Source organism: Lipotes vexillifer, unplaced genomic scaffold (genome assembly GCF_000442215.2).
Source record: "Lipotes vexillifer unplaced genomic scaffold, Lipotes_vexillifer_v1.1 scaffold394, whole genome shotgun sequence".
NCBI lineage: Eukaryota > Metazoa > Chordata > Mammalia > Artiodactyla > Lipotidae > Lipotes > Lipotes vexillifer.
In genome coordinates this window covers 398,909-408,385 of record NW_006791731.1, presented here as the reverse complement: position 1 = coordinate 408,385, position 9,477 = coordinate 398,909, and the positions used below count along the sequence as shown (strand labels likewise).

Genomic DNA, 9,477 nt, shown 5'->3' with positions numbered 1-9,477 from the left:
GGGGGGGGGGGCGGGCGGAGCGCTCCTTGACGTCTGCGCTTGCGCGCGGGCCCCGCCGTACGCGCCTGCGCACACTTTCTCAGCGCCGGGGCCGGTCCCCCTGGGCTTACTCGGCTACTTCCCCCCACCCCGCGCTGAGGCCGGGCCGGGGATAACACTGCGGGTCTGATCCAGCCATGCCTGACAGGAACCGGAAGAGGTAACGGAGGGAGGCTTTACCCCCACCTGTAGGGCCTCTAAGTGGCCGGATCTGCCCTTGAAACTGTGCCCCACAGGGTTAATAGAAATTGGTAACAAATCCTTGAGCTTGTCTTTACAGCTTCGTAAAAACTCCATAAACAAGGACCTACTGTACAGCACGGGGAACTATATTCGGTATCTTTTAATAACCTATAATGGAAAAGAATCTGAAAAACAATACACATATACAAAACTGAGCTGAATTGCCTTGCTGTACACCCGAAACTAACACAACACTGCAAGTTAAGTGTCTTCAATAAAAAGAACCTTCCGCTTGTAACCTGCCTTCACTGATCAAGCCCACCTTAACTGCTGATACAAAATCGTGCACGTCCTGGAAAATAAGACGTTTGCTCCAAGTTGTTTTCCAGGAACTCGGAGTCACCTGTGTCCAGCCTGAGCTCAAGCCAGTTAAGACTGGTTGGGACCACCAACCCTAAAACTGGGCCTGCACAGGTGTCCAGTGAATGACCTTTCGACATCGGAGGGCCTAAACCCCCACCCTCAGATCATGTCCATTTTTTTTTTTTTTTTTTTTTTAAATAAGTTTATTTATTTATTTATTTATTCATTTTTGGGTCTTTGTTGTTGCCCACGGGCTTTCTCTAGTTGCGGCTAGCGGGAGCTGCTCTTCGTTGCGGTGCGCCGCCTCCTTATTGCTTCTCTCGTTGCGGAGCATGGGCTGTAGTCACCGGGGCTTCAGTAGTTGTGGCACGTGGGCTCAGCAGTTGTGGCTCGTGGGCTCTAGGGCACAGGCTCAGCAGTTGTGGCGCACAGGCTTAGTCTGCTCCGCGGGGGCACGAACCCGTGTCCCCTGCATCGGCAGGCGGACTCTCAACCACTGTGCCACCTGGGAAGCCCGATCATGTCCATTTTTTAACATGGGTCCCATGAAGAAGCAGGTAATTCAGACAGGCCTCTGCAGAACACAGATTACGTCGCCTTTTTCCTACCTCCAACCTCCTCTCCCCACGCTTAAGATCACCCTGCCCATCTCCTTTCTTTTTGGCCACGCAGCTTGTAGGATCTTAGTTCCCCAAACATGGAACCAGGCCCAGGCCGTCGGGCAGTGAGTGTTCGAGGGCTGATCACGGGCCTGCCAGGGAATCCCCCCAGCCTGCTGCTTCATCCCGTCAATATCCTGCGCCCCTACTTTGGGGAAGCCAATCTGAGATGTGTCCTCCTGTCCCCTCACTTGGCTGCCTATGAATAAACCCTTTCTCTGCTGGTTGTGGCTCACTGCTTATTGGGCAGGGAGGCCTCATTCCAGAGCGCTCTGACAGTGAGGTGAACCCCTCCGAAGGCCGCGGCAGGGAGGGAGGCGGCAGCAGCGGCTTCCTTCATCAGAGGCTTGGGCGTGTGGGGAGGGCGGGGCACGGCTCGGCCAGTCAGAGGCGCCTGAAGAAAAGCTTGGGCCCCCGATCCAGGGTGCGCGCTTTGGGGCCCCGCTGGCTGGGCAGCAGCTGGCACAGGGCATCCCGGTCCTCAGCAGAGAGACGTCTGCTGCACAGCTGCAGCTCCTGCAGCTGCACTATCAAGCTGTCCCAGAGGCGCAGGCCCAGGGGGCCCTGGACAGCACAGCCTGCAGAGGGGAAGCAGGAGTAGGCCTCAGGCTACGGCCGGGGGCCCGCGGGAACCAGTGGTGTTCGTAGAGGGGGCCCTGTGGGGCTTTTCTCTTTACCAGTGTGGCCCTCGGGAGGAAACACACCTCCTCTGAAGCCCCAAGGGCTGCAGCGAGGGGCATGAGCAAAGGCCAGCAGAGGCCCGATAATTCTCTAGGAAGGAGTGTGCTCTCCCAGGCCTAGTGTGCCCAGGACTGTGGACTCCCTTCCCAGCCAGTGGTCAGGCACGAGGGAGGTTGGCTAAAGTAAACACCGCATTCACATCTGTGCCTCTGCCATTGTCTGACGATGCCTGGGTCTCTCCCTCCATAAAATGGACCCAATGGGCTACCTGTGAGTCTCAAGACACTGAGCTACAAGGCTCAATCCTCAGAGAGACCAGAGAACACCCAGCAGGCTCACGACCCAGGGAGTTTGGTGAGAGGGTGCAGGTGCCAAGAAGCCAGGTGTGTGGGGAGCAGCCCCTCAGCTGAGCGCAGGTCTCCTACCAGCCCACCTTCAGGGGGTCCTTCCTGGAGGAGCCAGCCTGGCCCTGTGGGCCCGTGGGCAAGGAGCAGGAAGAACCCAGGGGTCCCCTGCGTGTAGACCCACTCCCAGCCCTTGTTCTCCTAGAGGGCACAGCCTGGTCTGCCCTGCCCTGGGCCCCAGCAGGATGTGCCAGGCCGCTGGGTGGCCAGTTCACCAAATGCACCTCCCTGGGGTCCTTCTCAAGACAGCTCTGGTAGGGTCCTGCACCAGGGCATGGCCAGAGAAACCAGCTAAGTCAGGCCATAGGCCTGGACGGTAGGGTCAGGGCAGCCTTGGCCAGGAAGCGGGAGGGTCCCTCAGAGGCAGGTATTGCCACCCTAGCCCGACGTCCCTCCCTCTGGACAACAGGAACGAGCAAGTCCCCATGGCACTGGGTCCCCCGGCCATGGTCTCGAGGGTCAGGCTGACCAGGCCAGAGGCAGAGGCCCACGGTCCTCCCGCCCTACGGTTTGAGGAGCGAGGCTCACACCTGCTTCCAGTCACACTGGTCACCGTCCTCCACTGTGGCGACCCCAAGGGGCCCAGCCCACCCTTGCGGTCTGGCTGGTGGCAGTGACGGCCCCTTCAGAGGAGGCACCTGGGCCTAAGGCAGGTCCTCAAGGAGGGAGCTGTGTCACCAGCTCCGGTGTGGCAGGTGTAGCCACCATACCCAGAGCTCACCTGACAGGCTGAGGAAGCTGAGGCCTTGGGACCGCCCTTGGAGGGCAGACAGGAGCTCCTCCAGGCTGGCACAGCTGATCTTGGGGTTGGCAGACAGGTCCAGCGAGACCAGCGAGGGGCAGAGAGGCAGACATCTGAGACAGGGAAGAAGCCTGGGGGTCAGCTTCCATCACGAGGGGAAGCTGCCCCAGGTGACCCCAAGGCTCAGGGAGCTGCAGGCCAGGACCACAGGCTCTGCCCACAGCCTGGCACGGGTGCCTCACACTCCTGCGAGCCAGCTGAGGCTGGAGGGCCACAGAAGCAGTGGCCCTTGCCTGGGCTGCTGGACAAAGGGTGACAGAAGGGGACACACCAGAGAGAAAGAGTCTTGAGAGCCGTGGGAACATGAAGAGAGACACGAGGGCCAGCCAGGAGGCAGGCTAGTGGCTGGCAGCCAGGCCTCGGGGCACGCTGGGGCAAGGAGCCCCAGCTTCCCCGGGCTCCTGGGCCCTGAGATCAGAACCCCTGCAGGATGGTGGTGGCACGAACTGGCTGGCATTACCTGCTCAGATCTCTCACAGCCTCGTCGCCCAGGTGGTTTGCCGACAGGCCCAGGTGCTCCAGGGCGCAGCCTTCCTAGACAGCGGAGGCCCAAGGGTAGCCGGCCTGAGTGGGGCACCTGCCCTCCCTGCCTCCCTGGATCCCAGCTGTCCTTCCTGCTGGCCAGGAATTCACAGCCTGAGGCAGGCAGGTCTACAGAAAGCTTTCCCCACCTCTGTTTTTTCCAAACGTGCAAGCCTTTTCCCAGCACCACCCGCCAATCCTGGGTGGCCCAAGGTGCCTCTGGCTTAGTGTCCCTCCTTGACCGCATACCTTGGTCAGGTAGCTGACCACGGGCTCCGTGAGGCCTGGGTCACTCTTGCTGGCGGCCACAGAGCTCAGCTCCAGGCGCAGGAGGGTGCGGGCTGGCAGGCTCTGCAGGGCCTGGGCCAGGGCGGAGGCACCCAGGCCGTTGTAGGACAGGGACAGTGTCTTCAGGCACTTGGCGCCTATACCAAGGGCCAGAACCTCTGTCAGGCCCGCGTGCCGCCGCCCCCAGCCCTGCCACACAGTCCTGGGCCCAGAACCCTTGTGACCCTCGGGAAGCCGTCCTCGTCTCTGAGGTTTGGTGTGCAGGGAAACTGGGGTGGCTCTGGCCCAGTGTCTCCCAGTGGGGAGGGGGCAGAACTGGACTCCTGAGCCCAGCTTCTTCCCACCATTTCTGGGTCCTCTACCTGCCCCTACTCACAACAGGATGGCCCCAGGTGACCTGACACAGGCCCTAGGCTGGGACATCCACACGTGGTGGGGTGGGTCGCGGAGTACTCTGTCCGCCACCCCAGTCCCAGACCCCTCCTCCCCTGCTGCTGTGCTCATAGCTCTGTGGAAAGTCCCCTAGAGGACACGAGTTTCCAGCTTCTCAGTGCTGGGATGGCGGGTCTCTGAAGCCCCCGTAGGCTTGTGGTGGAATTGCCTCCGGCAAATGGGATGCTCAGACCTGGTGAGAGCTGTGGGGCTGGGGCTCTGGCCTGCAGCGTAGCTGGGACTGGGGCTGTGTCCTGAGGGGGCCGCCCAGGCCAGGCAAGCACCCGACGTCCCTCTGAGTCCAGACAGGTCCAGCACCTGCATGTCTACCTACGTGCTCCCGAAAGCTAGGCTCGTGCCCTAGGAGTCCTTGTGCTTGAGGCTCTCTGAGCCCTTGGGGCCGGGGAGTGGACGTGCCGGGCAGCTCACCTTGGAAGGCGCTGCCCAGGGCCGCCTGGTGGTTCAGGAAAAAGCTGCGGCCAAAGCCACAGGCCTGGAGGTGCAGGGTGCTGAGCAAGGGGCAGGCCCGTAGGATGGAGGCCAGGGCCTGGCCACAGCCATCCCCGAGGGGGTTCATGCTTAAGTCCAGCTCTTCCAAGTTCTGTGGAGACATGGGTTCCCCAGAGGATCTGGTCTGGGCCACCCGGAGCTGGGTACTGGCCAGCACTCTCAACCGCACCTTCCCACCCAGGGATGGGCTAAATGTGGACGTTCAGATGCTGCCCTGGTACCGGTCCGCGGTTCCCCACGCCTCTACCTGCAAGGCGGGCTGCCCCAGGAGACCCACAGCAAGCTGGCGCAGCCCTTCAGGGCCCAGGTGATTGGAGGAGAGGTCGAGGAGGGTCAGGCCAGGCACGGTGTCCAGGGCAGCCAGCAGCTCGGCAACACATCCATCCCCCAGCCGGTTCCCGGCTAGGCGGAGCTCCCGGAGTGCTGAGTGCAGCTTCAGGGCCCGCAGCAGCGGGGTGAGCTGGGCCTGGCGCAGCGCCAGGGAGCAGGCACTGAACGCGGGGCCTGAGCCCTGCCGCTCCATCGCCTGCAGCACCTGCTGGTGCACCGCTGGAGGGGGAACGTGGCGTCACCAGGGCCAGAGCCTGCCTGTCCTGCCCTGTGCGTCACGAGAGGCAAACCAGGCAGCCCCTCCTCACTCACGAGCCCTGCGGCCGCCACCAGAGGCCTGTGGACCCCATGGCCCAAGAGCCACGCTGCACAGCCGGTGGGTGGCGCTCATCTGCCTCCAGACGGGGCCAATCTCCCCCACCCCACCCCACTACCTACACACAGGGCCGCTAGGTAAGGGAGGAAAAGCCGAGAACAGGTGTGCTGGGAAGGAACCCTGGTGGACACCTGGGGTCCTGGGAGTCGAGGCCCGCGGACCTGGGAGTGGCACGGGCAGGTGAAGCCCCCACACCCAGCCCTCTGCCCAGGCCACCGCCGCAGGGCCCCCTGGGCCCTTACCTTGCTCCAGGCTCTGGCAGGCCCGGCGGTAGCGGTCCTTCAGCGGGGGAAGGTCCCAAGAAGTCACCTCAGCCAACACCTGGAAAGCACCAGCGGTGTGCAGCCCCCGGCATCCAGCATTGGCGAACACCCCGAACTCAGGGCCTGGCCTGCCACTCACCTCCTCATTGCTCTGCAGCACGTCGGAGATGGGGTCCTGTGGGGCCAGCAGGGCCCCCTCTTTCTGTAGGGAGAGCCGAGGCAGCAGCCCAGAGGCCTGGTAGTAACGCTGGGCGGCCTGCTCAGCCAGCCAGGCCACGGAGTGGGTCTCCCTGCTGTGGGGACAGAGGTCGAGCTGAGTCCTGGACCTGGCCAGGTTCCTGCACATGTTGAGGAGCGGCCCCCGGGGTCCTGCCATCCCAGCTTGGCGTCCACAGCTCCCTCGTCTGGCTCCTTCATCTCCCCCTGCCCCTACGTGCGACATGCCAGTGCCCCCTGCACACATGCAGCACCTCCGGGCCGTTTCTAGGGACGCAGGGCCTCCCTGAGCCTGTGTCTGCCATCACCTCCCCCAGCTACCAGCCCCTCAGAGGTGGGGTAGAAAACCAGAGGGATTCGCATTGCACATCCCACGCCATCTACAGCCATGAGGGCCCTCTGCTGCCCCTGGGCACCATCCCCTGGCCCAGAACCCGCAGAGGCGCAGAGGGGGCCAGGAGTTGGGAGAAGACAGCTGACACCTTACCTGTGTGGAACGGGGATGAGAAAAAGATTATCCTGAACACGAACTCGAACTCGGATGGGAGGGAGCAGGGCCTGACCCTAGCAGGTGCGGGCAGGGAAGAACAGCCTGAGTCAGGAAAGACGGAGCCCCCTGCCCACTACCCCCAACCGCCCCAGCCTGGGAGGCAGCTCCGCTCCAGGCCTGCACACCCACCAAGGGCTGGCCTGCTGTAGGGTTTCCCCCAATGGGCCCCAAGGCCCTGGGGACATCAGGGCTCCGCGGGGGCTCTGCGGCTGAGCTATAGGCTCCATCTGCTCTGACCCGTGCACTCCAACTCTTGAGACAGGACAGCCGGCTCTTCCTGGCCCGGGCCCGAGGCCTGATGGCGCTCACCTCACTGCCTGACCCCGAGGCACTGTGTCTGCTGCCATCCGCACTGCCATGGGGGCGGGGCGGGTGGCTGCCCCCATGACCGTGGGCCAGCGGCAAGTCCTCTTCCAGCCAGTCCCCGGCCAAGCACTCCTCCTCAGGGAGGAGCGCCGCCCGGGGGCTGGGGGCCTCGCCGGGGCCTCGAGGGGGACTGGGGCCCAGGTGGCAGCTCTGGGCACTGCCCACACTGCGGATGGCCGCCCGGTAGGCTGCCCAGCCGGCACTCGCTGTGGCTGCCTCCCCGTCACTGGCGGGGCCGGGCATCCGGGCCGTGGCGGGCAGTGACGGGCCAGAGTGCCGGGGCCTCTTCTGGGTTGGCTGGGGCGGGCCTGGGTTGTCCTCCCCATCCGAGCTGCTACTGCTGGCCAGCTTGTGCCTGCTCCTCCAAGGCCTGGCTGCAGCTGGCACCGCCAGCCCCTGGGGGACCCTGGCACTGGCCTGACAGCCTTCTGGGGGTCCTGGGCTGGGACTTGAGGGAGGAGAGGTCTCAGGGTCAAAAAGATGGTTACTTGGGATGGTCGGGGGAGCCAGGGAGCTGTGGGGAGCTGCAGAGAGATCGAATCTACTGTGAGGCAGTGCCTGGCACCATCCCCGCCACCCAGGGCCCGGGGACCCTCAGGCTACGGAGCGAGGTCCTCAGGAGCAGAGGAGGTCCCCGCTCGCCTTGGCCCGAAGAGGCCGCCTGGAGCAGCGTCTCCATGGCAGCAGCCTTCTCTCGCGTTTCGCCATCCAGATCCTTGCAGTACAGCTTCACCCACTGCTGCAGCGTCTCCAGCGGGCTGCGGCCCTGTGGGGTACCCAGCTAAGCAGGGCTGGCAGTGGCAGTACCGCCAACCGCGTGCGGCCCACGCCTGCCTGGCCCGCGTCTGTGCTCACCTTCCTGGTTCGGAGAGTGACGGATGCTCCTCGCTCGATGAGCAGTTGGGCCACCTCAAAGTGGCCACAGTTGAGAGCATCGTGCAAGGGAGTGATACCCTCACAGCCTTGGCCACCCGGGTCATCCACCGCGGCCCCATGGTCCAGCAGGAAACGGACGATGTCTGTGGACAGGGGGTATGAGCCAGCTCCCGAGCCCTTCCTTGGGAGGGACCCTTTCCCTCTCCCTGTCGTATGCTAGCAGCCCCCAGCCCCACACTCACCCAGATGCCCGTAGTTGCAGGCCTCGTGCAAGGGTGTCCAACCACAGTAGTCCCGAGGGTTCAGGGGGTGGCCCTGTGACAAAGAATGGGAACGAGCCTGGCCCCAAGTAGCCCCCAGCCTGGCCTTGCCCTGGGGCTCTGGAGCCTGAGGAGGGCCCCCGGGACCCACCCCCGAGCCTGGCCCAGATCACACCAGAGTGAGGGAGACACTCGCCACAACAAGTACAGAGTCCCCAGTGCCGGCTCCGGCCCCTGGGGAGACAGGACCCCAGCAAGAGCCCCTGCTATGGCCGCAGGGCGACTGGGGTGGGGCAGTGGGCCCACCTGCCTCGCGAGGTCCTGGACGCGGCCCAGCTGGCCCTCGATGCAGGCTCGGTGCAGCAGGGTCTCCCCGACGTCATTGCGCCGGTTCCACTGTGGGCACAGTCGCCCCGTGGGGGCCTAGGTGTGAGGGGACGGGGCGGCACTGGCGGGCAAGGGAGGCGGCACACACGCTCAGCCGCTGCGCTCACCTTGCTCACCCTCCGCCGGCCCAGGCAGCCCTGAAGCTCCTCCTCCTCCAGCCGCTGGGACCCGTCAACTTCACCCTCTGGAACAGAGCCAGGCCCACCAGCCCAGGTGAGCCTAGCCCCTGCCCCGGCTCCGCTGCGCCCAAGAGACTGCTCTGTGGGGCAGCCTCCCCGACCCCAGACCTCTGCCGTCTCCTTCCTGGGAAGCATCCTGGTCTGGCCACGTCAGGCGCGGGGTGAAGAGAGCTCGCCCCTGGGGCCCAGGCGTCCTCCACCTGCACGACGCCCCGTGCCTGTGCCTCTGCCTTCTCCCGCCTGCTCTCAGCCCAACGCCCCCCCACCCCGGCTCCCTCCTGCGCCTCTTTCCCGGCCGGCACCTCCTTCTCCTCAGGGCGTAACTGCCTATGGGAGAGTCGCCTGAAGTCCTCCTTTTTGGGTCCTCTCTCCCCGCCCCTCCTGCGGACCCTCCCCCACACCTGCATACGAGCCACGCCCAGCTCAGCACCCCACTAAGCCAAGGCTGAAACTTCCCGGAGATTCTGGAGGCCCCTCGAGTTCAAAACTGAAGCCACGCCTTCTGGCCTCAGGGACCGTGCGGCCAGGAGCCAGCTGACTCCTGAAACCCACCCGCTGGCCCGCTGCCTGAGCCGGCTTCCGCCACAGCCCGCCCTCACAGCCGCCCCTCGGAGCTGAGCACGCTGGCCTCCCTCAGGGGAACCGCGCGGGCCCTCGAGGGCCTCGGGACCGCTCGCGGTGCGTTTCCCCAGGTCTGCCCCAAGCCACCTCCCCTGCAGACGCCCGCCAGCCTCCCAGCACCGGCCCCTCCAAGAACGTCCCCCGGCTGTGCCCGGCTCCCCGCACCCCCC

At 64.6% G+C, this 9,477-nt stretch overlaps 1 protein-coding gene across 2 annotated transcripts in view; it reads right to left on the bottom strand.

Annotated features, from left to right (window-relative positions):
- Positions 1 to 1,564: 1,564 nt before the first annotated feature.
- The window catches only part of TONSL (tonsoku like, DNA repair protein), a 12,032-nt gene continuing 4,119 nt past the window's right edge, over positions 1,565 to 9,477 (bottom strand). Inside the window, exons 12-26 of one of the 2 annotated variants that reach the window (XM_007464535.1) lie at positions 8,615 to 8,691; positions 8,427 to 8,516; positions 8,103 to 8,175; positions 7,840 to 8,003; positions 7,627 to 7,750; positions 6,748 to 7,508; positions 6,556 to 6,632; positions 5,992 to 6,142; positions 5,832 to 5,910; positions 5,131 to 5,432; positions 4,803 to 4,974; positions 3,903 to 4,078; positions 3,592 to 3,665; positions 3,051 to 3,184; positions 1,565 to 1,822 (exon numbers count right to left, since the gene is read on the bottom strand). In XM_007464535.1, coding sequence (XP_007464597.1) covers positions 1,629 to 1,822; positions 3,051 to 3,184; positions 3,592 to 3,665; positions 3,903 to 4,078; positions 4,803 to 4,974; positions 5,131 to 5,432; positions 5,832 to 5,910; positions 5,992 to 6,142; positions 6,556 to 6,632; positions 6,748 to 7,508; positions 7,627 to 7,750; positions 7,840 to 8,003; positions 8,103 to 8,175; positions 8,427 to 8,516; positions 8,615 to 8,691 — 2,648 coding nt within the window. In that variant the 3' untranslated portion in view covers positions 1,565 to 1,628. Of the gene's footprint in view, positions 1,823 to 3,050; positions 3,185 to 3,591; positions 3,666 to 3,902; positions 4,079 to 4,802; positions 4,975 to 5,130; positions 5,433 to 5,831; positions 5,911 to 5,991; positions 6,146 to 6,555; positions 6,633 to 6,747; positions 7,509 to 7,626; positions 7,751 to 7,839; positions 8,004 to 8,102; positions 8,176 to 8,426; positions 8,517 to 8,614; positions 8,692 to 9,477 lie in introns of both variants that reach the window. The other variant, XM_007464536.1, reaches the window with a different exon arrangement.